The sequence below is a fragment of the Antedon bifida genome, chromosome 6, assembly GCF_963402885.1.
Source record: "Antedon bifida chromosome 6, ecAntBifi1.1, whole genome shotgun sequence".
In the NCBI taxonomy this organism is placed as follows: Eukaryota; Metazoa; Echinodermata; class Crinoidea; order Comatulida; family Antedonidae; genus Antedon; species Antedon bifida.
In genome coordinates this window covers 10,355,135-10,382,601 of record NC_136231.1, presented here as the reverse complement: position 1 = coordinate 10,382,601, position 27,467 = coordinate 10,355,135, and the positions used below count along the sequence as shown (strand labels likewise).

At 34.0% G+C, this 27,467-nt stretch overlaps 1 protein-coding gene across 2 annotated transcripts; it reads left to right on the top strand.

The window, feature by feature from the left end:
- Positions 1–5,373: 5,373 nt before the first annotated feature.
- Positions 5,374–26,961, top strand: LOC144845330 (ceramide glucosyltransferase-like). Of its 2 annotated transcripts, XM_078702594.1 has the most exons (11): positions 5,374–5,478; positions 6,419–6,621; positions 12,629–12,773; positions 16,273–16,375; positions 18,890–18,922; positions 20,092–20,196; positions 21,658–21,770; positions 22,067–22,245; positions 24,134–24,220; positions 24,533–24,722; positions 25,248–26,961. In XM_078702594.1, the coding sequence occupies exons 2-11, from the start codon at positions 6,455–6,457 to the stop codon at positions 25,410–25,412; spliced, it is 1,287 nt and encodes a 428-aa protein (XP_078558720.1). In that variant the 5' UTR covers positions 5,374–5,478; positions 6,419–6,454; the 3' UTR covers positions 25,413–26,961. The 2 variants fall into 2 exon arrangements, with proteins under 2 accessions (XP_078558720.1, XP_078558721.1); XM_078702595.1 differs by lacking the exon at positions 18,890–18,922.
- The last annotated feature ends 506 nt before the right edge of the window (positions 26,962–27,467 follow it).

The window sequence follows — 27,467 nt, the reverse complement described above, 5'->3', positions numbered from 1 at the left end:
GTTCACTCAATGGCCGCCATAAAATAACGTTGCTTTCTCCATCATAATTAAGACATTATTTTGGTGCAATGTTTTTATGGTTGCAGAATATAAATTCAGCACAGAAACAAAACATTAATGTAAACGGTACTGACGTTTGTACTGTCGCACTTTGTAATAATCGTCGCACTTTGTAATACCTGTCGCACTTTGTAACAAAACTGTCACACTTTGTAATAACCTGTCGCACTTTGTAATAACTGCTGTCGCACTTTATAACAATCGAGCTATCACACTTTGTAATAACTGCCAGTCGCACTTTGTAATAACAAAAGCTGTCACACTTTGTAATAACTGCTGTCTCACTTTGTAATAACTTGTTTAAATTGATTATTTCATAACCTTTATGAATGAATTATCATTACCGCAATACTATTACGCGTTTCATCAATATTGTTGCGACTCGACTTAACACTCCGAGATGCGCTATGTGTGCACGTGCATCATAATACACTTACGAGAGCTAAATATGCTCCACGAGTAGCTCAGTCGTTCTTTCTGTGTTTGCGCTAAAATAAGGTACGTGTTCTTAAATAACCGTTGGTCCTAACGCGCGTGCATGAATGTCAAGGTCGTTTTAAGAAGTACTTGAAATAATACCTTAGCATTTTAAACTCGTAACCTAATTTAACGTGTATGTATAATAAGGGTCGGCGTTGTGCATGTTGCTGCAAGATAGATATCTTAACGCGCGTGCGCAAAAGTCAAGGTCAGTTTAAGAAATGCCTAACACCATGAGATCATACAATATTTTCTTATGAAGTCGTCGGTGAACCCTTTCAACCTTCCCTGTCACACGAAGTATATTTCGTTCGCTTAATCCGTTGTAGCATCCGCTGCACGATTTCGTAACTTTTTACATCCAGCAGATTTAGATTCGCCAAATGTTTTTTTCAACTAGTTTTGATATTGCCGACTTTTTTACTTCGAGGTACAATGTCGGTATCGATTGTGGTCCAAGGTGGTATCGTTTTTTATTGCTCACCATCATAATTTCGATAACTTAGAACTTCTTCAATCGACATCATATTCAAGAGAAAGGGTATATTTAACAAACGTTAATTATTCAAGGACTGATTATCTACTTCTATAGGAACCTTAAATCAACTATTTAAGCCAAATACTTTTGGCACCATTTTCGTTTACAATCATGGCTAGACGAACATGAGTAATTTATAACCAGAGACATGAGGTATGATAAACACACGTACACGCAAATAATAATCCTGTATAATGAAATTGAAGTATCATGTGCATGCATTAAACAAAACGCATTCTGACTACATTAATAAATTGCATGAGGTTTAAAAGATCGATGAACATAAAGATGACGTTGAACTTTAATATCATGCACGCGCGCCAACATAGACTATTTTGCGACATGTGCCGACTCTCAATACATGCAGTAAAATTAAGTACTCCTTAAAATGAACAGTCGCGCGTAATAAAAGTAAAAATATAAAAGCTATCTTGCAACATACACAATACCAACCCTTAATATACATACACAGTAACTTGAAGTTACCAAGTTTAAAATGGTAATTTCAGGTACTTCTTAAACTGACTTTGACCTTCGCGCACGTGCGTAAAAGCAGACTATCTTGCAACATGTACGAACGCCGACCCTTATTATACAATATCCGTTAAATTAAGTTATCGAGTTTAAAATGGTAATTCTTACGCACACGTGCATTAAAATATACTATCTTGCAACACGCACAACGCCGACCCTTATTATATACATGTTAAATTAGGTTACGAGTTTAAAATGGTATTATTTCAAGTACTTCTTAAAATGACCTTGACATTCATGCACGCGCGTTAGGACGAACAGTAATTTAACAACACGTGCCGTATCTTAGCGAAAATAACACCGAAAGAACGAATGAGCTCGGAGTGTTAAGTCGAGTCGCAACAGTATTGCGGTAATGATTATTCATTCATAAAGGTTATGAAATAATCAATTTAATCAAGTTATTACAAAGTGAGACTAACAGCAGTTATTACAAAGTGTGACAGCTTTTGTTATTACAAAGTGCGACTGGCAGTTATTACAAAGTGCGACAGCTCGATTGTTACAAAGTGCGACAGCAGTTATTACAAAGTGCGACAGGTTATTACAAAGTGTGACAGTTTTGTTACAAAGTGCGACAGGTATTACAAAGTGCGACGATTATTACAAAGTGCGACAGTACAGACGTTACGCATACAACAGGGCCGTAACCAGGTTTGACGGCGGGGTGGATCGTTTAAGTTGTTTAGTGGAACCATACATACCCTCAATTTTTTTTCTCTAGATGGCCGCAAATCGCATTTCCGGCTATTCTCTTGTGTTTCTGAACTATATAATTTGGTGTAATTTCTTCACTATTTATTTAATTTTGTTTGATTGCCTTTATTACATCGTAATCAGTCTCTACTTCAAGTGAAATTGAAAAGGGAATTCCCCACATTTCACAGTTACGATGCACTGTGTGTGGTAGGGCTCATGAGCCTATGTCTATTTAAGTGACTTTAATTTCATATTATTTAAATATATACCTTGTTATTGTGTGTATGACCATTATATAAAATCAATCCAACTGAGGTTCAGTTTTTATGGCTGATAATGAACCAGGAATATCATGCACGGTATATGAAAATCTTGCCTATTTCCATATGCACGCATACAGCAGAGGCTAGTTAGTACTGTAGTCTGTGTATGGAGAGGAGAGGAGAACACTATCATGTGTACTTGCCTGGCCAGCAGCACTGTTGGCCATATACATTATGAGATTAGGGGAAGCTTCTTAACACAATAAAAACACGCTCTTTAGATGTCGCTTGACATACGAACTACTGCCTACATGATTATAAAAATATGTGATTGTTGACATAGAGGTGTAATAAAATAAACCACCGGGATCAAGTTATAGTTATTGTGTAATTAAAAACCACCGTAATTAATGGACTCTTCCATAAATGTGTTTTTGTAAGTATTGCAATCCGCCCCTGGCTGTGCTGTTCTCTGTGCTGCTGCTGCTGCTGCATGCTGCTCACACACGCGCGCACGAGTTCATAGAGTTTAACTAGGCCTGGGTAGTATATCTCATGCAAGTAACTGTAAATATAATAATTAATACATAGGATGACAATTTACCTTAATTAAAAATTCAATAAACTTTTTACCACAACCGTGATTAGACAGGCTAGAGTAACTAGCTAGGCCTAGATTGCAGAGTAGTACACTATAGGTACGTACTCCTCCTACTCCTAGCTAGTTGTTGAGTCCGTGAGGAAAAGACGCACGTCCCAAAATTTAGACTTCAAATTTGCGTGTAAAAAGTGCGTCTTGTACTACCGACATATACGGTACTTGTAAAATATATTCGTATTTCTTTTATTAAATGAATGTCGATGTAAATTAATTAAATTTATTAAGGCCTGACTATAGGCCTGTATGTAGTAAACAATCGTAGTATAGTGGGAGGAGAAGCGGAACTCTCTGTTCAGCGGGGGCGTACGATCCCCCTGGTTACGGGCCTGTACAATGTTGTGTATAAAGTTTTTTTAAACACTAAATGTCAGTAGGATCAGAATGAACGTCTATAAACCAACCGTTGATTTCACCCATTCCAAAGAAATGCAACGTAGCTTCTAAAAAGATAGGCCTACTCTTAATCAAATACTTTCCATCAGCATGGCAATCTCTCACTTTTTAACCACAAAAACTGTGTACAATTACTATAAAGTGCTAAACAGTTTTTGGTAATTAAAGATTTTAGGCTATGTAAATATTTTCTAGCTTAAGTTACAGTACAGTACTTTATTTTCATTTATAATTGTTTACTAAATATGCAGACGGTAAAACATTCGTGAACAAAAATATGATTTTATTATTCATTCATTGGGTCACACGCGATCGTTTTGCCAAGGTGCTACACGGGAGAAGAATTAATCACAAAATAGTCCAGATCCCTATGTCAAAAAAAGTGCCTTCGTGTGCAGATCATGGGGAAAGTGTAAACATTGTGTTTTATGAATATTTGAATCATGCTGGTTATAAAAACCCATGTTGTCAAATTTCTAAAATTCATCTTTGACCACCTCTGACTTCAATTTGAATATTTTGAGTTTGACCCATTGAAAACAAAATGGTCATATCTTTGCAACGCTTAGATTAAATTAAATAATTTTAGTGTCAAATTATTTTCAGTCTCCTGTTCTCAAATAGAGATGATGAAAATATCGTCGGTGCAACCCCACTAAAAGACTATAGGCCTGCATGTTCACTACCTGACGTACATAGCCCATATCTACCGAGAACCAAATAACTCATTAACAAAACGAATGCTCTTTGCACAAGCCCGTAAACCATACTATCGTGACCCCTGGATTAAATTAAGCAATACTTCAGTGCCATCATAGTCAAGCGGACCCATGAGCATATTTGGATGCTAGAGAAGACTGTGCCTCTCTTTGACGCGACCTGGCATCAGTGGGAGGAACGAAACTGTACTGTACATGTACTGAATGTTTATAATAAACCATCACTCGAAAAATACTTGGACGACAAAATTGAGTAAATTTATTTATGTATTAATGGGTCAATTGAAAATATTAAACATTTCCTTTTAGAATGTCCTGAATTAAATAATATTAGATATAAGGTGTTTGATGAAATTAAAACTTCTTTATATGAAAACAATCTACAAGAGTACTGGGACATATTTACAAATTGTTCCGCTGACCTAAAACTTCACTATATTTACTTGATGATTTATTTTCTGAGAATGCCACACTTGGTTCAATTTTTGACAAGTTTTGTAAAATATATTTAAAAGATTCTTGGAAAAAACGAACTGAAATTTTAAATAACCCTGCAAATAATGTTTAAATTTTTTTTTCTTCTTTTGTTTTTTAACTGTATATTAATTGCTTTTAATTTGTACCAACTTTATTATTATGTAAGTATAGTAGTTGGTGAGACTAGATCTCTTATTCGTCATGTTATTTTGCTTTTTCTTTTTAATATTGCTTTGGATGCACCGTTAGGTGTATTGTCTAAAAACGTGTGCCACTGTTACACAAGTGATTCCATTAAATTGTATTGGCTCTGATTTAATTCATGCTCTGATGTACGGTCCGCGTGTGAGCCTCTGCCGCCCGCCGCGCGCCTCCTCCTTGTCGTCGTGAGAGGCGCCCTATCTCATGATCGATCACGTCATTTTTTGTCGCTCTTCAATCACATCCGGCTCTCCCAGACCGGCCCTAGCCTCAGCATCAGTACAGTGTCAGCTGCTGCACATATTATCTCTCTCTCAACAGCCAGGCGAGACTTGACAGACAGCGACGTAGGGCTGGGCTACTTTACAGTACAGTAATTAAAAAGGGCCTAGGCCTAGCCCTAGGCTATAATAATAATTAATACTAGCTTTATGGACCTATTATTATATGATGGTGAGAACAGCTAGCAACTCATTAATTAGGTTTTAGGTAGGTATTTACTGTTTAATTTAACTGATTATTTAATTTAGCTTTCTCTGCTTTTTTTAATATTTAGGCCTAGGCTAGGCCTAGGTCTAGTAGTAGGGCCTACCTAGGCTAGGCTAGGGCTAGCTAGTAGTAGAGGCCTAGGGGGCCTACCCTAAAATCTAAATAAGCTAGGCCTAGGTAGGCTAGGCCCCAGGCCTAGCTGCTAGACGCAAGCCAGCTGGCCCAGCATAGGCTAGTAGTAGGCCTAGGCCTATATTTTGTATCTTCATTTGAGATCCAGCCACCACTGACTGATAATTCCACCCACCCCACAGTCCTTTTTGTCAGTAATTTGCCTTTATTTTTATATATAATAGACCTAGGCTTAGGTAGGCCCCTACTAGCTAGGCTAGGCCCTCTAGCCTACTATACAGGCTAGGGCCTAGCTAGGCCTGTGTTATGCGCAATTCAAAATGAATTTAAATTGTGTAGGAAGTATTTTCTTGCACAATCAAAATACTAAAAAATTCAAATTGTCGCAAAGTATAATTTGATAATCAAGGCTCAATAAATTTACATTTATCCTATATTTTTCATAAAATGCTAGCCAACTTGCCTATAATAAACCTAGCTAGAGCCTAGACCCTAACTTAAAGACCTACGTTTTTTTAACCTAATTTAAGGTCACGCACTACATTTTATGTAAAACGACAAGGAATGATTTTATTGAATGGGAAGGAAATTTTAATTTTTGTTAAAAGATTCACTGAATTCTATTTTACTCAGCTTCACCTCAAATTAAAGCGTAAATCTTTCTAATCATGAAAGTATTTATATCCATTCAACTTTTAACATTATTAAATATTAATTTAAAATTGCTTTTTAAAAAAACTTATGCAAATGAGTGTCACATTTTTTTCCCCAGAATTTGTAAGCAATTACAAGTTTTGACCGATACAAGATGTCCGGCTATGTATGGTATGATGTCTTCTATAGCACAACACAACGTATGATGGCATACGTGTGGGCTATGATGGATACTTCTATGGTATTCTGTTTCTTAGCATCAGTTGGAATATTTGTCTATTTACTGCTGATTTTATCGCATATAATAAGTATAATTTATGGGTAAGAAGCTTTTCTTTACATCAAAATTTTAGAATTCTAGACTATACATGTAGCACAAAGTATACTGTATCATTAACAATGACTTGATAAACTTAAATTTTTGTTTCTTCCTAAATTTAAAATTGTTTGAAAGTACCACTATATCAATATTTTCTTGATAATGCATGTTTCTCTAACAATCTAATCGACATTGAAACCAAAAATTAACTTCAACAACATAATCTTTAAAATTAACTTGAACATAATTAAAAATAAATTTAAATTATAAATAAATATTTTAAATGAATATGTTTATCAATTGTAAACCAGTAAAATAGCTTAATGTGTCAAGATCAGTTTCGTCAAGCCTTTCCAGCCACTGGATGGCTCCTCCATTCCAGCCACTGGATGGCTCCTCCTTTCCAGCCACTGGATGGCTCCTCCTTTCCAGCCACTGGATGGCTCCTCCTTTCCAACCACATTGATGTGTAGTATACAGTCCATCACGTAAGGAAAAGGCAGGAGAGCCCTAAATTGCTCTCCTTGTGTTTTCGAGTAGAGCATTTTGCTCCTCATACAATTCTAACAAGCAATAGTCAATAAAATATTGATAATAAGTTGAAAAGTATTATTTTAACGTTAATATTGTGCCTTAAAAAAGGCTAATTGATTGTCAATTGACTGTGTTTACATACAGCGATCACACGCGATACTGGCTAGAAGATAGAGCAGCAGCTGCTGGAAGGATGACGGCACATGTTTTTTCCACTGGATTTTAGTAACATTTTGTATGTAAAATGTGTACATTAATTCATATCTACAACTCAATGGCTTCCAGAATAAGTTTTAAAAAAATGGGGGGATCATCGTGCATTCTGAAAAATTATTTTTTTCAGCACTAATTAATGTGCATATTTTTTCATTTTTAATCTGCTCGTATAGCATTATTTTATCGGATTTTTGTCGGAATGGATTCAAATTTGGTATACACTAACGATGGTTAGTAGAATGTGATTTGTACAAGAAATTCACAATGTTTACGTTTTATAAGTATCGTGCGCGCAAGAAAGTGTTTTCGCGCAGTAATTTTTTGAAACACGCAAATGGCCTAATTCATGCTCTAAATTGATCCCACATGCATGTGAGTTTTTATTTGCTAATATTTTTACCTTTGACCGAATGTTTATGCATAGTGAATTTATTGATATGTGATGATGAGTTATGGATGATTGATAATAGCCATGTTCACATAAGATTTTATCATGCTTTCGTATCGTGAATATCATCACATTAGCAGGAAGAGCGTTCACATAGAATTTAACATCGTGATATAAGTATGCTAATGAGGTGCACTGATGCGTGAAAGGCCAAACACACATGTTTGGTGCACACTTGGGAAGAGATTGTTTATGTAGTAGCTAGCCAGCAGATTGTCACAGAAACGTGGCTGGACTCCTCTATTGATAGTACGGAACTGTTTCCAGACTCATTCGTTGTGTACAGAAAAGACCGTTCAAGACACGGTGGTGGTGTTCTGTTAGCTTTGAAGAACGCATTTAAATCCTCTATTGTTGACTTTCCTACTAACATTGAGGTCAAAATTATTGAAATAACTGTAAATAACAATTTTAACGTTTTAATATGTGCTGTTTATAGGCCACCGAGTTCAAATGACGATTGGCTCAATCAATTTCACGATGTCGTTGATTTTATCCTATCTATTTTACATAAGTACTGTGGTATAATTTTAACTGGTGATTTTAATTATGATTACGGTATCGATAGTCCCTTAGTTTATAAGAAATTTAAAGAAATTATTGCTCCACTTGATACTATACAATTTGTTGATTTTTTTACTCGTGTTTCTAACACCAAAAGTAGCATTATTGATCTGGTCTTGTGCAATAACCCTGACATTGTATGTAATTTTAGAAGTCATCCCGGTCTCAGTACAAGTGACCACCTTGGGGTTTATTTTAATATTAACGCTAGATGCAGTAAAGTTAAACCTGTAGATAGATATTATTATCAATATAGTAAATGTGACCATGACGATCTTTTTACAACGTTGGGGGCGGTTCCTTGGGGACTGTGCCTGGAACAATCAGACTGTGAGGAAATGTGGGAAAATTTTAAAGACCTCTTTCTCGCCACTATCAACGATTGTATCCCTAAAGTCAAAAGTAAAAAAAGAAACAGGCCAGCTTGGATAACTCAAGAAATGGTTACCATGGCTCGTAAAAAGAAACGAATGCTAAAAGAGGCTTATCGTCATCCTCATAACCCAAGTAAGATGGACAAATATAGAAAGTTTAGTAATAAATTAAGAAACCTAACAAAAAAAGCTCATTTACAATATATTAGGAAATTAAGTGTCGCCTGTGTAAATGGTGACTCCAAACGTTTTTTTAGTTATGTTAAGACAAGGCGTAAGACTGGACAAGTCAAAAACTTTGTTTTTAATGGTATACCCTTGGTTTCCGATATCGATGCGGTAAATGCATTTTCCACATTCTTTGCGTCAAACTTTAACGAACCTAATCGTAATTTCAATGTTAACCATGAGATCTGTAATTGTGTTCACCCAGATATTGTTCCCCTTAATAACATTAATATTACTGAAAAAACTATTTTCGAGGCTCTATTGTCATTGAAACCTAACAAATCCCCTGGACCAGACGGAATTACACCTAAAATGTTATCCATGTCAGCTCCAATTATTGCCCCAGTGTTGTGCAAAATGTTTAACAAGTTCTTAACGGCCGGCTTTGTACCTAAAGATTGGAAACTCGCGAATGTCACTCCTATTTTTAAGTCAGGTAATCGTAACGATGTTAATAATTATCGACCCATATCGCTATGTTCTATTATAGGTAAGGTTTTTGAACGTATTATAGCAGATAACATTCTTTTTCATCTTCAATTTTTTGGATTTATTAGTCCCACGCAACACGGGTTTTATCCAGGTAGATCGTGTATTACACAGGCCTCAGCGTTATACCATGATTGGTCACAAACAATGGATGTTAGACAACCTCCTGTAATTGATGCAATATTCCTTGATTGGGAGAAGGCCTTTGACCGTGTTCCCCATGATTTAGTAATCAAGAAACTGCACAACATGGGAGTATGTGGATCTCTCCTAAAGTGTCTTCACTCCTTTCTCAGTGACAGATTCCAACGTGTTGTTCTTAATAAGGAGCATTCTGATTGGGATAGAGTGGGCTCGGGTGTTCCTCAGGGATCAGTGTTAGGCCCGCTTCTATTTAATCTCTTTGTTTATGACCTACCTCTAAATACCTCTTCTGTTATGAAGCAGTATGCAGATGATACAGTAATTTATAAACCTGTATTCAGTCGTCATGATGCACTTACCTTACAACAGGATCTTTGTAAAATTTCCAAATGGTGTGAGGATAATAAAATGAAATTAAATGCAAAGAAGTGTAAAGTCATGCACATAACTAGGAAACGTAATTATATCCCTCACTTTATTTATACAATCGAATCCAATCCCCTTGAAGCTGTTAATTCACATAAATATCTTGGTATTAACTTCTCACGTGATTTATCATGGTAGTTAAGTGTATGCATAATTTAATTGATTTTGATATATTTGAATACCTTACAATTAATTCTCGGTATCCAGAGTCCCTCACCTTTAAACACATGTATGCTAGAACTAATGCATTTAAATACTCCCTGTTTGTTAATTTCCCTCGAATATGGGAATGTATCCCGCATGAAGTTCGTAACAAAGTCCTGTTTAACTTTGGGGGGTTTAGAAGGGATTTGAAAAAATGTATTACTGATATCGAATTCATCTAGACTATCACTGTGTTTTTATGTCTATTGCGTTTTTCGTACTATTAGTTGGGAAAGCCACTCGACAGTGCAGTTCTTTTGAACTGATCCACTTTTGGTTACCCGCAGGTGCTGATAGTACTTTTGTTCTGTTTTGTTGAATGATGTTTATGATTTTTGTTACCTGGAAATTGAATAAAATAAAATAAAAAAGGTCTAAGATAAAGAATAGTAACTAAGAGGCTTTGTCCATGGTTCTATTACGGATGAGCCATGGCATCTTTGCCTCAAATATTTTGTGTCAAAAAGTAGGCCTAAGTAGCGAGCATGAATTAATTTGAATACAAACCTGGCCCGTCTGTATTTTTCACCTCACTCACTGTATTTTATTCTTTAATCGTCTAACTAACTTGACGTATGATGTCCGAAACGATATAGTGGGTAAAGCCTAACTTAGCAATTTAACTATCAAAGCAAAAACAACTTGTTGAAGCTGGTGGTCAACAAAATCAAAACAACAACAATGGTGACTTCTTTCTCCGATGACGCAGTAAATAACCAAGCGCTGATTGGTTGAATTTCGTCTCTGCATATAACGGTGTCTAATGTATCATGATAACTTCGTAAGATCATGATAATTAACATGCTCAGAGAAACAAGATCACATTAACGACTTCCTGCAGGTTCATAAAGAACATCATGATAAAGAAACTCGCGATAATTTCTGAATGTGAACCCAGCTAATGTGATTCCCAAAATGGCGTATAAATGACGTCACGGATAAGTGATCACACTGAAAAGCTTACCTGATTAAGTATCACATCTTTTCGCAATGTGTTAAATAAACACTGTTGTTACTGGGGAACAATTTTCCAAATTGTAAACTATAATGAAGCTTTGTTATTTTGTACAAATAAATTAATAATAACCAGACCGTGTAAAGACAATAGTGTTACAGTATGTTATCATTATGAATCGAACAATGTATAACAAATGTATTCTCAAAATTATTGACGACCCAACAAGATTTATTTTGCATTTATTTATTACCCATTTCAATATTGCATTCCAAAATCATGCAACTATGTGTAACATATACTTCACTACACCACAAATTTCACATGATGCTGTGCCTTCAATTACTGCAACTCACAAGGTCTGGCATCCACACAGCACAAATTGAATTAATCTTTTAATTTCCAGGATTTAACATCCTGCTCTGTTCACAGACTCTTCATATCCGTGTCTACCCAATCAGCTTCTCAATTCTCCATGCATCTTCCTGGCCAGCATTTCACCTGTTCATTCAAAACAAGATAATCCCAAAACAACAATATCCTTGCCATGCCATCCTGTCTTTCAATTAGTTTACCTTTTGACAAAGGCCTTGTGCCAAGTCACAAATGCAATGAAGTGCTCTGTTTTCCAAATGCAGATGTTTATTTTTGCCCCAAAATACTTTTTTGTGTCGAGATCAGGCTGCACTAGTTATGGTTGTGGATGCCGAAATTTAAACTACCACATTGTTGTGTGGATCAATCGTGATGTCGCCGTATGGTGGTTACCAAAAGTTTTTTTTTCCTTTGTATTGTTTTTTGGATTGTGCTGGTGAGGAGTTGGCATTGAAAGTATTTTGGTTTGGGTATGTGCACGCCATAAATCACATCTGGAAGAAGAAAGTCTATGAAACATCTATTGAGATGCAGACAAGATTTTTGGCGATGTTTGTATAGATGAAGAATTGTCTGATCTAAAAAATAACTTTGTATATGAATTTCTATGACATCAAGAAGCAAGACCTGAGCATCGAAGCCGAAATGATCGTATGTGGGTTCAAATTCAGAGTCCTAGCGACATGCTTGGATCATGGAGTTGAGTGTAAATACAGAATTAGTGTCGCACGAAAACGAATCCACATTTTTCATGGAATACATTTTTATAATAAATAGTAAAAAATACAAACCTCTCAAACATAACGTCGAAGGTATACCAGCTGTAAGGCGAAGGTCCGTGGGACATTAGAAACCAGAACAGGTTTTGTAAGGCCTTTTGGGACAGTTGATAACAGATTGGAAACACTGAAACAACTCTACAGGCTGTTACAAATTGATGCTATTTGTTGTGAAAAAAAGTTTGACGTTGACAAAGTTAATAATAATCATACCTATGAATCAAAAAATATTTAAGATCAGTTCTTGTTGAATTATTTTTTTTATAATTCTAGGAAACTACATCTCCACCGATTACCAAGTGCGACGAATATAGTTTGGGAGGAGTTGCCAGGGGTTACAATTCTCAAACCGCTTGTAGGAGTTGATCCAAATCTCAAAGAAAACTTAGAAACATTCTTCAATTTAAATTATCCAAAGGTAGGTAATGCTTTTTTTTAGGTCCTTTTTCTGCTGCCACGGTATTTTTTTAATACTGTATATATACGGTATACTTTTGGCAAAAATGGCACTCATAAAAAATATACCGTATTTTGTATATATACCGTAGGCCTATTTTTCCCACCAAATTTGTGGATATATATTTATACCATATTTTGGATTTCTGCTGCCAATAAAAAAATAATACATATTTTGATTTTCTGTAAGCTTTTTACACATGAATGGATAATCTATAGTCAACGAAAGTAAGGAACAACATTTGCAAATAATCTTTTGGGGAAACAAATATTTTGGGAAAATTAAAATGCAACAAACAGGACAGCTAGATTTAGAAAGATAATTTAGCAAAAATTAAAAAAAGAAGTATGGTGTGTGCGAACTTGAAACAGAGACTGTGAAAGCAGATGCTACACCAATGCCAAATATAACAAATTCGGGGAAAGAATAACTTTTCCCCATTTGGTGGATTGAAAGGCAGGTTTGGTAAAAAAGATGATTTTAACACGACCACCCAAGATAGTACTTCTGGCAGAAACAGGGTACTAAAAAATATGGTATAAAATATACCGTATTTTATAACTTATTTTTATACCGTATTTTGAGGATTATTCAGCAGAAACAGGCCCTTATTGTTTTCACTATGCATTAATACTTTGCAGGCCTAGGCCAGCCCAGTCTGTTATCAACACACAAACACATACTGTCGCCTGTAGGACACAATTTTTATACAATGCTGTGTATACTATAGTAGATTCTAAAAGTGAACACATAATTTTGTTCTTTACAGTTGTTTATAATTGTCTAGTGTCTGCTGATAATGCATTATAATACAAATAAAGAATTTTTTCAGGCGTGATACTTCCATTTAATAGTTAAGTCACTAAGAAGAGAAATACTCCAGATTACCAGCTCTTATTAATTAATTTAAAGTACAGTATAATAAGGTATGGGTTTTATCAACTATGATTCATTTCAATCGAAGACTGCATTACATTTCTACATTTGTCCGGGTAGGAAATTACTTTGACAATGTGGTAACGTGTCCTTCCAGATGCCTTACAGAATCAAATAGTGCCAGTTTGAAGTGTTTAAAAAAGATTGTGATTGTGAATTTTAAATAAAGATCATTTAACTGTGTATGCACCACACACAGTATGCATAAACATTACAAAAGCTAGAGCCAGTGGAACAGTAGCCTTTAACAATGATGTTTGCTCCTAAATGGAAGAAGAAGGTTTTAACTATGCACTGGATGTATTATTTTAGTTTTTTATAATAATACAGTCAACTCCGCCTAAGTCGAGCTTGCGCAAGTCAAAAAATTGTGAAGGTCAAATTTTTATGAAAGTTCTAATTCTTTCCTATACATTAGGCCACATATAAAAATATACTTGTTTAGCGTCACATCCTCAAAAAATTTCAGGTTTTTATTTTTTATAAAAAAGCCTAGGCCTAGGTACTACTAACTAGGCCTAGGCCTAATTGTTTCCCGTCCGTAATTAATTACATTAGGGTTAACCATCAATACTGAACTAAACTCTAGCTATCATTAATTGAAAAACATTTAGTCTGGCACAGGCATAATTCACAGCAAATTTTATTACAAAACTTAAACGTTTTTGTTATGGATCCTAGGCTCACCGGCTCACGGACGCTAGCTGGTAAAACTGGTAAACTCCGACGCACATGGTAAAATCAGTCGCGTGATTACAGAATATGCAATTGTCAATTTAGGGGTTAACGAGTTAACCCTTATGAATAACAATGGTTGAGGCACATGTTTAATATGTTCTTAAATAGTGAACAACCCTATAATTAATGGACTCAACCTATGTATTTTGATCACCCTCAAAAGGAAGAACAAACACACAAGGTTCGAGGCGGCGGTGGTATTTTTGTTTGTTTTTTACTAGCCTAGGCCTACGTGGTGATGTGATGTGGCTAGCTTTAAATGGACACATTTTGAGATGGTTTATCGGGCAAAAAATTCGCCGAGAAATTATACACGTTGAATAAAAATGTACCTAAGAAATGTTGTAAGCTCTTTCAAACTTGTTTTAGCGATCAATCTACCACCACACGATCAGTGAGCTTTGATCAATCGATGATGCAGAAGAAATGGAATTTCCCCGTGATGAGAGACTGGATCGTGGGGTGTAAGGCGTCATGATGTATTACTATTTTTACGGCCTACATTTTTGCTTGGATCATGGAGGTATTCCATGTTCGGATGCAATTTAATTACTTTTACAAATAAAGTATAACATTCTTTGGCGTCGCCAAATACTAATATAAAAAGTAATTGAAAAAAAAAAGATCTTTTTCGGCGATTCTCGGTCGATTTTTGTCATAGAAATAATAAATTAAAAATTTAAAAAAATCAGAGGCGGGCCAAAATCCAGGGGCGGGCAGTGACGCTAAACAAGTATTTTTTTATATGTGGCCTTATTGTGTAATTTTTATTTGTATGTCAAATTTGTAAGTCGACGTCTTTAAAGGTTGAAATACACACATTCTTTAGGTGCGATCTACAATTTATTCCCAACGGCAGAAACATGTTTAGAAAGCAACCTATCTTTGAATGGGTTTAGGAATTCCACAACCTAATTAAAAAGTCTTACGAATATTAATTAGGTAGCTATCCAGCCTAAGGCGGCAAAAAAGCTGACGAAACATATGCAATTCAATAAACAATGACAGAGGTGACAATGTGGAATCATCGGTTCTCTCAAGCAGATCAATGAGCGGTATTTTTTGTGGGTTCCAATTTTTTGCAGGCAGTCGGCAATAACAATGGATACCGATTACAAATTGAACCGTAGTAGTAAGCCTAGTCAATTTAATGCACATCATGGTAATCGTGATCTCGATGTATTGCATAAATAGGTCTAGGCATAGCCAGGTTACTGAGTAGGCCAGGCTACAGCAATTTTTTTAAAATCCATTTAAAGTCAATTCAAGTCAACTCGAACTATTTATACCTGCAGTTCCATTAGATTTTACTTAAGCGGTGTGGACTGTAGTAATATTTATTTGACATTTCTTGGTAATAGTAGAGAGGAAAAGGAAGAGTGATAGTTAGTTGCAAGCCTGAATCACCAGTTGACCTTTATTTCAACTATTTCCACCATGAAAGGAACATGTGGTTAGCTAGCAAAATCATGATTTCAAAATGCTGATAATAAAATGAAGTTTTTCAGAATTATTATTAAATATTTTTCTCTAATATTACAAAACAGTGGCATAGCTTTAAACATACAATAGTATCAACACTTCTGGAGCCATATCACTGATTTAATGAATTTGTATTCATAACTATGAAACTTATTTTTGGAAGGTCACTTGGCATTTTGGCGCTTGGCTGAGGCATATATCTACAAAATTATATATGTTAAAAGAATATATTCTAATAGTAATATTTTAATTGATTATTTGATCATTCAGAGGTATAATTTATGTTTTATCTTTTTTTTTTCAGTATGAAATATTGATATGTTTACAAGATGAGGGTGATCCAGCAGTTAAGATTGTAGAGCCCCTTATGGAAAGGTACCCTGATGTTGATAGTCAATTGTTTATAGGTAAATTCAACTAATTCATATTAAATCTTTATTTTAAATTACTATAATGTATCATTATTTGTTTTCAATTATTAAAAATAGATGAAAACTAGAGACACATGTTCAACCAGTCAGCCATTTTGTGTAATCATATGACAATACAAATAAACACTATAGTAAAGTTAGCTTTAGAACACCATTTATTTCCAAAGGAAATTAAGTGTGGTAGAGACATTCTCAACCACACTATTTCCTTTCGGTGTATTTATTTTTTTGTTGGAACAAAAGTAATAAAAGTAAAGTAATAGTTTGCAACAACAATAAAGCCGTTTTAAAACAGATTTATCTGAGATTCGTCATAAATTTTCTCTTCTGATAAATAAAATTGAAATACATTTTTTTGTTTGAAATGTGGAAAAACATGAGCACAATGTTAGGTCAGGAGACAACTCTAAAACGGGAGTGTCTTGTCCAAAATGTGTTGGTGTAACTGTAAGTAAGCAATTACATCAGCAAAATACAGTGTTTGTTTAAAAGACAACATTTTTTTTGTAACACGCAGGCAAAATATCAAACAGTCATATTTTCTTTAGGAACGAAATCAAATTTTAAAAAAAATGTTGCTATTAAATTTTTACATAAATATTAATTATCAATCAATTTGTACTAAGTGCTATATTTGTTCTTAATATTCACATACAGTAACTGCTTCACATAGCAATGTTTAGCATAAAAATGTTGACTTTTCCAGTACAATCAGATTCTTTTAAGGTTGTCCATCTTCTTAGTGCTGAATACTAGTATTAGTAAACCCTACTTTACTTCTATTATCATTTTTTTTTGTATTCAGATAGTGGTTTTTACAATAAGTATTCCAATTTTCTTTCAAATTGAATTTCTATAATAAACTCTATTTGATCAAGGTCTCATTTTCTGTAGAATTAACTGTACTGAGTTAATCCCCTTGCTGTTTGCACTGAATTTAAAGTATTAAAATGGTTATAGTGTGTAACTTGTGTCCTCCACTCAGTATAATAGAGAATCAAGGCTTGTGTATGTCAACTATTAACATAGATGGCAAAATTTGTAGTATGACGGTTATGCTGGGCTCGCACTGGCCGATCGCCAAGTCGCCATGAGCGAAAACGTTTCCAGATTGGCGAAAAATGAAATGGCTACTTTAGCCATTCTGGCGATGACATATAGTACTGTATGATAAAATAGGTAATCAAATAATCATTTTGGCGAAAGGATAAAGTCCAATTAAAAGGTCCATTTGTCGATCTCCAAGCATTTATTTTGTTCGTTATCATGTTGTTTACTTCAAGCTCCATTTTTCGTCAACTTGTTTTGTTGTACCAGGCGCCTCTTTGTTATAATATGATGGAGATAGCAGAGGTACCGTCGTACATAATTTTGTAGGCCTAGGCCGGCACTACTGCACTTTCGCACCTCTTGAGCATACCCAATTTAAAAACATTCACCCGCTGCGCGGTGGTGATGGTGAGTGACCGTGAAGTCTTAGGACATGATTTTTCGCCTACGGGTACTTTTTCGGGTACGGAAGCCATCAGACAAACATGACCAACCAAGTGTAAAAAACAAAAATAACATATCGTTCAGGGGATTTCAGAAAACTGTAAAATGTTTCTTATTAAATTGATAACTGTATGAATGCTGTATGATTAAAAACAATTTGAACAATTGTTTTGATGATTATAAAATACAACGAAAATTATTTTTTTTATCATACAGTGATTTAGGCATGGATCTCTCTCCCCATAATAAATTTACTAAAATGTTTTTACCATTTTTTGTGAATTATTCATTTGGCTAAATAAAAAAATTGGACTTTAGCCATTTTGGCTATAGATAAACTGATTTGACTAAAAAAAATATTTTGACTTTCGCCAAATGTCTAAACAAAATAAAATGTTAGTGCTACCCCAGGTTATGTGAGCATAAGGCTTTTCCTAGATGATATTTTTGTTTTTAAAAAATGTCATAAAACTTTTAAAAGTAGTAATTACTGGCATAATGGCAACTTCTTGGCCATAGATGAATTTTGCAATAGATTTCTATGAAGTGCCATTCACGCATTGTTTTAAAAGCAGTATTAATTTGTGATGGTTGAATTGTATTTAAATAAGCATTTAAGAACAAACGAACATAAACAGAAGGCATAAATAAACAAATTATTCTGCAATTCTATCTAGGGGTCTGGTTTAGCAAATATATGCCTGCTGTAGTTACTCTTGATTTCGTCAGGTGGTGTCTGCCAGATCGGTAGGCCTATGTCGGCAAAAAGACGATAACCATTTGAACGTATCAATGTTGGCTCACTGTTTCGGCTAATTTCAGTCACTTGGTCAGCCATATCTCACTCCAAAAAAAGTACTGGTATTGGTAAGGATAATTTAAACAGAGTGAAACTGAAATAATTGACTTGCAATTTGATAGAATAATCTTATTGTAAGAATGTTGGAGAATAATTATTTTAAATAAAAATATTCCATGTTTTATTATTTTTATCAGAATCTTGGAATGCTAATAATCGCACTGAAGAAGGTAAAATTAGTTTAAACGGTGTTAACATCATGTACACTTACATGTTCAATTCAATGTATAGTATAATCGCTATTTGTAACCCTTGTACAGTAGTACTTTTCTGCTTTTTCCCTTTTTTAAAAAATGTTACAGTACATCTTTTTGTTTTCGGTGCTGGGTAATCTGCTTTCTTAATTTACACTATAATACTCTTCTTCATTGGTGTTCATGTTCAGAATTTGTCTTGCTTTAATTTAGTTACTTTGTCTTAAAGTAAAATTCAAACATAATCCTACCTGTAGCATATGCAAGGGAAATCAGACATAAGTCGGAATTTTCAAATTTGAGATTTTCACGAATACTACACAATAAACTACATACATCCAAGATTTAAAACGCTGAAAAAAATATCTTGATACCATGTCTACTTCCAGAGATATCTCAGTCTAAAGTTTTGGCTGTTACAATCAGTGTTTTGAGAAAAATGCTTTTAACAGGAAATAAGAAATACAACAAAATAAACAGGGCGTTTAAGTTTACGCCTTAGCAAAAGGGTATTCTAATTGTTTTAGTTCAATGAAACTTCGCACCTTCGTTAAATTAACTTTTCTATTATTATGAAAAATTTTCATTAAAAACAATCCTCTGGAACACTTTCAATTTAATCACTCTTATAAAACTCCTAGAAAGTAGGAAACATTTTGCCATTTTTCCCCCCTGACTGTTTTGGCTGTCTCTACAAATCTACACATGCGACCTATGTCCGATTTCACTTGCATGTGCAACATATTATATCTAGGTTGACCAAAACTCAAACTTTAAGCGTTTTTATTTGTTGACTACTGTAGGTAGTAGGTAGTAAAAACTATTTTTAAAAACCAGTTTCCATTGGCTAAAACATTGAATTTATGTAAAAGTTACAACAAATGCCATGTTGGTAACCTTTCACATTCTGTACCATCATACAATACTATTATACAGATATTGCCTGCTTCAAATTCCCTAGTAAATTATATTTTTCTCCAGGAAAATATAATCTTGAGAGAAAAATATCTTATATAATCAACTTTGTCTAAGTCTAAATCGTGTACATTGAAAAATTACGAATTTCTTTAATAAAAGTACCAATTCTTTGCTATAGATTTATGTAGATTTGATGCCTTTTAGAATAAATGCTTTTATCTTTGCAGGTAGAAATACTAGGATAGGTGCAAACCCTAAGTTGAACAACTTGATGTCTGGCTACAAAGCAGCCAAATATAACCTGATACTCATTAGTGATAGTGGTATTAATGGTAGGTCATCATCAAAAACCTATTATTATTTTTATTATTATCATCATCTTAAACATCAATGTTAACATTTTGACAAGCTGTGTTACAGTTAACTCATACCTCCCTGTCGTTCCTTTGATATAACTCGGAAGTACCGCACCACATTGCACATGAGCCAGTTTGTAATAGGCTTTACGAAACAGGACAGTTGGGTGAGGACGACGGAGATTCTGTGTTCGCTAGACCGTAATTTATAAACAGATGACATAGCTGTTTTATTAGTTACGCACCCTTGCGCGAATACGACCGGCCATTGACAACCATGTCTACTAACTGTACTAGCTACTAGCCTATATTAGGGTTAGCCTAGGTGGCCTACTTAGATACTAATGGCAGTAGTTAGGCTACTTAAAAAATATGGGTGAGCCTTCCCAGTTGTGGTCTCGCATTCAAACGCAGCGCAAAATGTATTGCTTTTAACACGGCCATTTTAACCCAATAAAAATGTTAACTGTATATTAAAGGTTACATGTACATTTTTAGTCGTTCTCCGTAAACGGGAAAATGCCAACTTTATTGTCCTTAAAAAGTTAACAGTAATCTTCCCAATGTCGAGAAAAGTCGACAACGGTAAGCAACACCTAGCCACCCATGTCGAGAAAAGTTGACACTTGACATAGGCTAAGATATACAGATATTTCAATACCTTCCTAGCCCTCTAGCGTTAGAGTAAAACAGCGAAATATGGAAACCACGCGATTTTTGCTATTTGAAAATATTTCATCATTTGAAAACAGTTCGTTGTAATCATGGTTGCATAGTACAGTGAGTGCATAGAACCCACTAATTGATGTGCGAGGAATTTTAGAGGGAAGTTTAACCATGCTATGCAATATCTAAAATAAATATTTTCAAGAATTAGACGTTGACAGGGTTTGCCCACTGTCTGGTCATGAAAGCGTGCGGCTTGTTTTTGAACGTTTAATGGTATAAATAATAGTGACAGTAGAATGTAATAAAATTAGGCAAGATATTTATTGTTTAAACACTTGTATTAACTCCAAAAATCATCGGAGCGTATCTCCTGTTTCTGCTGTACTACTCATGAATATTCATTTGATTACTTATGAATAATCAATTTGCTAACACAATAATGAAATCCAGAAGATTATATGCATAAACGAACATTTGTTAGGAGCATTAGTGTGTTAACCGCGGTAAACTTTGTGTTTATGCGTTACACAGAGTAATATAATTTTGGCATGGCCCCTAAGGAAAGTCGGAATTAAGCCCTTGTAGGCAAAATATATTCGCTAAGATATATTCCTGTTAGTGACTTGGTGAAGGGCTAGTGTTAGCTTTAGTCTACGATGATTGTTACAAAATTGAACTTCATATGACAATTCAACATTTTTTGATCAAATATTTGTAAACTGTTTTATTGATGATGATATCAATTATGTGTATTCTTGTCTTTTGTAGCAACCAAAGATACTTTACTTGACATGGTTATGCACATGACGCCAGGTGTGGGTATTGTCCATCAACTGCCATTTACTTGTGATCGCAAGGGCTTCTCATGTACACTTGAAAAGGTAAATATTTAATCATTTTCGATACTGTTGTGTGTGTTGTAACTAATGTAATGTGACCGCTTAATTTTAAAATGAACATAGTATGCCTAGTACTGTGGGATAATCCATCCATGTGCAAATTTTATCCGACTCGCAAATTCTGCCACAATGATATTGACAAATTGAGATCCTCCCAAGGTTTTACTTGAGGGACTACACTTCCCTGTAGAGCTGGCGGAAAATGTTATGTTATAATTCCTAAGAAGATCTCAAATGTATTAATTATAAATCGTAATTCTCATAATCATATTTAACAGGTATTTTTCGGTGGTTGGCATGCACGTATGTATTTAACCATGTGCGCTATTCGAACCAATTGCGTAACAGGAATGTCAAATTTGATACGCAAGTCAATTATTGATGACAATGGTGGACTTGAAGGGCTGTCTAAGTACATAGCAGAAGACTTCTACATGGGCTTAATAACATTGAAAAGGTAAGTAACAAATAAAACTAGATCTGAACTCGTCACTTTGACGAGTTAGTTATCCGCACGACAAACCATGTGCACATCATACGTTAGAATATTGCGCACAATAAAAAAGATTATGCCATTATAACCTGACGAAAATCAAATGTTAGTGTGCTCTCTATTTTGTATATATATACAGTATACACTAAATTCTGTATATATATATTGCATACAGTGTAGCATAGGTAAAATTATGGAACCCACCTTTTATTCTAATTTTTAGCATGATGACATCATCAAAATAAAACACAAAGATATCAATTTCAGAAATAAATAATCTGGGCAGCAACATATTAACATGTTGAAGGGATTCGAATACGTAGGGGGTGTTAGACACATGTGCAAAATGCCATGATTCGCTTAGAAAGTTGATTATAAATTAATTTTGCGCATTTTAAAATTTTAAATGGGTGGAAAAAAAGAAGAACTAGATATGAACTTGTCACTTTGATGAGTTAGTTATCCGCACCACAAACGCCACATGAAAAAGGATTTATATGCTAACCTATAACATGTTATAGAAGGTTAGCAGATTTTTAACAGAGGTGAATGGCTCTAATACGAGCAAATTATTGTTTGCCGCCCTCTATCATGTAAAAATGCATTACAAATTTTGATACATAATATGTATCAAAATTTGTCGCTTTTAATAAAGTTTTCACAAAATGAAACATGACAATACATGAACATGACCTGAAGAAAATATGTTGCTTGTGCTGAAGTCTGTCTATTTTGTGCCATAATATACAGCATAATATAAATACTACATACAGTGTATCATAGGTAAAATTACTACGTGCAGGTCATACGTTAGAATATTGTGCACAGAAAAAAGATTATGCCATTATGAACTGAAGAAAACAAAATGTCAGTTATACTGTAAATACTACATACAGTGTATCATAGGTGAAATTACTACATGCACATAATACATTAGAATATTGCGCACAGAATAAAGATTATGCCATTATAAACTGAAGAAAACATGCCATTTTTAATACCACAGAAAGTTTGCCCTTGATATAACTTAAATTTTCACGAAAAAGTAAGACTGTATTTTCTCAGAAAATAAAAAAGGTTTTTTTAAAAAAATCCATTATGCTACTATTTTATAGGTCAGTTATCCAGAGTATACTTAATTTTTGTTTAATCTGCACTTTTGGGAATTTTAGTAAAGAAAATAAAAATAAGTTTGAGAGAGTAAGACGCTCAGCCGAACGATGTATTAGCACAAAAATAAATATTACCACAATAAACACATTTCATTACATTTTGCTTGAATCCAGATTTATTTTAGGAATTTTCCCTTTTTAGACTATATTTTACTATATTTGTAAACATGTTCTGAACAATTCATTTTATATTTCCTTTTATTTCCTCTCCTTTTTAACATTAACTGTCTTTGTATTGTGATTTTAAAGTTTTATTGTAAGTGTTTTTTTTTTAATGTCTTTCATTGAATTTTTTTAATCTATTAAACAAGACCATATGTAAAACAGGTGCAATATCTATACCTGATATGTTTTTATCTTGTATAAATATGTTTTAAATAAATAAATAAAATAAATCTTAGCCTGGTTTACTAGCTCACACAGCCACTGTCGTGGACAGATAAGAAAGTGCCTTAAAGTGGCTGCACTGACATCACATAACCCTTAGGGTAGAAGCATGAAGTTGAAAAGTGAAACATCCGAGTTCACAGCGCCATAAGCAATGATCCATTATTGGAATCTGCGCTATACAAGAACTTGTATAATATTATTAAGTGTTTATTAATATACACCTGAGAGTGCACTAACAATTACTACACATACAATATTGTATTAAAATGTTAAAAATATTGTTCTTGTAGTGGATATAAGCAACAGCTGAGTTCTCTTCCAGTATTACAGAATAGTGGGATCTCATCACTAGAAAATTTCCAGAAAAGGATGATAAGGTATGTGAGGGTGTACAGTATTTACAGTAGACACTTTCACGACGCAAAACACATGGAACAGATTATTTTTACAATGTTTTTTTTACACAGTGCACTCAAATCATAATTTATGTTCTTAAACCAATTGATTTAAATTACCGTCACATGTTCATTTTCTTTACTAATTCTCATTCAGCCATTGCTGACTGTAGAGCTGTGTTCTCATTAAGCAGTGTCCGAGTCTATTGTATTCTCAACATAAACTTCACATAGGAGGATAAGCTTAATTCCAAATTGAAAGTAATATTAATGAATGTACTACTAAATTTTTAGGTGGACACAGATACGAATTTCAACTGTGCCAACAATACTTATAGCAGAACCAATCACAGAGTCAATAGCTCTTGGTATATGGAACTCCTGGAGTTTTAACTACTTGTTTGGCTTGGATCCTATTCTCTTCTTTTTATCACACATATCAACATGGATGCTATTGGGTTTTATACAACTCAGGATAGTACAGGTATATTTTTTTAAAAGTATTTTTAAGAAGAAATAAATTATAATCAACCCCGTCAAATACAATGCTATTATATGATATTATATTATGCTTTTATTCTATTCTAAAATAAACATAAAACATGCTTGACTTAGAACAATATATCTCATGTCAATGTGATGGACTTGTTAGGTCTAGTATAGCTAGACCACCAGATAAAAACTACTAGGCTACAAACTAATTACCATTTTTAAACAAATATTACTTTTAGTTAATAAATATCACCTCACCTTGGCATCAAATCAAGAATCAAATCAAGAATCAAATTCAGAACAATATACACAATTTTCAGCTATTTCGCTTCATGTATTCGAGCACAGTCTGTTGGCAATTACTAATACTAGAGTGAAGGTGTGAGGTTACCAAAAATAGTGTAATGTAATAAATCATTGCTAATTTTTTATATTTGGATGTTAAGAAATAGAGTAATCTTATAAAAACCATGTTAGAATATTATATCAATGGTTCTTATTGTTCTTTTTATTCTAGAATGATAAGCTTAATTTTTCAAAGTTTGATTTTGTGGTTGCCTGGCTTTATCGTGAGTTGATGACGCCATATTTATTCATGAAAGGTATGATGAAAACAACTGTAACATGGCGAAATCAAACATACAGACTGAAATGGGGTGGCGAACTTGAAGAGGTTAGGTAACGCAATGAACAATTTTTAATTCTTGCCAGAAATCTTGCTAAAAAGAAAATATTGGAAAAGGTAATTTGCAACTTAAAGCTGGATCATTTGGAACTGACCAAAAGAAAACAAAAAACATACCATAAAGTACCTTATTTAGGAAAATGCTCAAATATTTTTTAAGATACTACCGGAGACCAATTGATTACTGTTTGTATCGTTTCAAATTAATAATTAAATTAAAATATATCACTGGGCGGTTTAGAATGAATGTTCTATGCCTAATGTGTTTATATACCTATATATATATATATATGCCCTTTACGTAAGGGCAAATGTGAGTACATAAATCGTTTCTGTATATATTTGCTCTGTGTGGATGACAGGTATAGTCCTGAGGTACACAGGCTTGCATACATTTTAAAACTTCCAGTTATTTACGCCAACGCTTCATTACAATATTCAAGAACACATATGTGGGAACTCCCTATGCTCGCCTCGCTTGTGTACCTTTTAGGCACTATTTATATTTGAAAATTCATACTAGTTCAAAATAGCTATTGTTTGCTATTTCTGTTTATTAGTTTTTTTATATACTGAAAATTACAATCTAAGCTGAAAATCCTAATAAAGTCATAGGTCTTCCGTTTAAAGTGCTCTTATATGCTGTATACATGTTTGTATGTACAAGTATATATAGGATCTCTATATTTTTTAATTTAAAAAACATCTCCCAGTACTGTGTATTTAATAAGTTCTTATCTTAAATACATTTGATTATGAAAGAAGATGGACTTTATGTCTCCTAAAATGGCTGAATACATTTTTTGTTTATTTATTAATTTTAAATTAGTAGTATAGCTTTAAGCCATTGCCATGTTTTTAAAACTTGCAATAGACAAAATAAAACAGTAGGATATATGCATTTCTTACAATTACCACAAAAAATGATATTGTGGTAATTTGACTATGCGATAGATCACTGAAACTGTGATTGGAACTTGCTTGCGTTTTCTCTACACCATTGCGTTGCATCTAATTGTGCACCAATCTTAAATGAGTATGTTCTATAGAGTTATCTTAAGTGATTAAAATTAAAATAATTATTTGTGTATTTTTATTGAAAAAGACATTCAGTTAACATCCATGTTTAAACAAGAGTTAACATTCAGGATATAAAATATCTGCTTTTTTGAAAGCACTACTGTATCTGTTTACAAAATTAAACTGAAACTCTGATTATATTTAGCCATTGTCGACCCACTGCAGGGTGAAGGCCTCTCCAATATGGCACCATGTTGACCTGTCTTGTGCTTTTCTCATCCAGGTGACATCTAGGAATTTGGTTATTTCATCTGTCCACCTTGTTTTTTGCCTTCCTGTATGTCTTGAACAATATATTGGTACCCATTCTGTTATTAGCTTTGTCCATCGCCATCTGATGTTCTAGCTAGGTGAACTGCCCATGTCCATTTCTTTTGTTTCACTACCTGGATGATATCAGTTATTTGGGTCATGCTCCTGATCCATTTATTTGTCTTTCGGTCCCGTTTGGTGAACTTGAGCATGACACCTGTATCAAGGTGTCGAACCTTAACACAAAGAAGCACATTGCTAATGTGTAAATTTATATTAAAAGATATTTTTTTACGATTAATTTGTGTTTGGGACACAATAGAAATATTAGCAACACACATTTTTTCATTTATAAAAATTGAAGTGGTGGTTGAAAAGTATTTTATTACACATATAAATCAAGAAATAGAACAACTGACTAAAACATTCACTCAAAAGTCAAAATTATACATTTTCTGAAGATAACTCAGTTTTGTAGACTTTAGTAGATATTCTTAGGCTTATATAGCCTAGATTTTGAAAATCAGGACTGCATTGCACAGTGTTGTAGCAACAATAAACATTATGCAGTATTGTGTCTTCTGGAAGCAGCCTCTATCCCATGTATGTATTGCATCTCCATTCAATAGCCTCCTCTTTGTTATGTTCAAATTTCCGTATAGTGACGGATTATTTAGAGGGTTAAGTAAATATTTAGAGAGGCAGACGCAATACTGCAGG

Coding starts and splice junctions, on each gene's coding strand:
- LOC144845330 (XM_078702594.1), top strand. CDS start 6,455: ATGTCCGGCTATGTATGGTATGATGTCTTCTATAGCACAACACAACGT. Junction 18,923..20,091: donor TAATAATCGCACTGAAGAAG/GTAAAATTAGTT, acceptor TTATCTTTGCAG/GTAGAAATACTAGGATAGGT. Junction 24,723..25,247: donor TACAACTCAGGATAGTACAG/GTATATTTTTTT, acceptor TTTTTATTCTAG/AATGATAAGCTTAATTTTTC.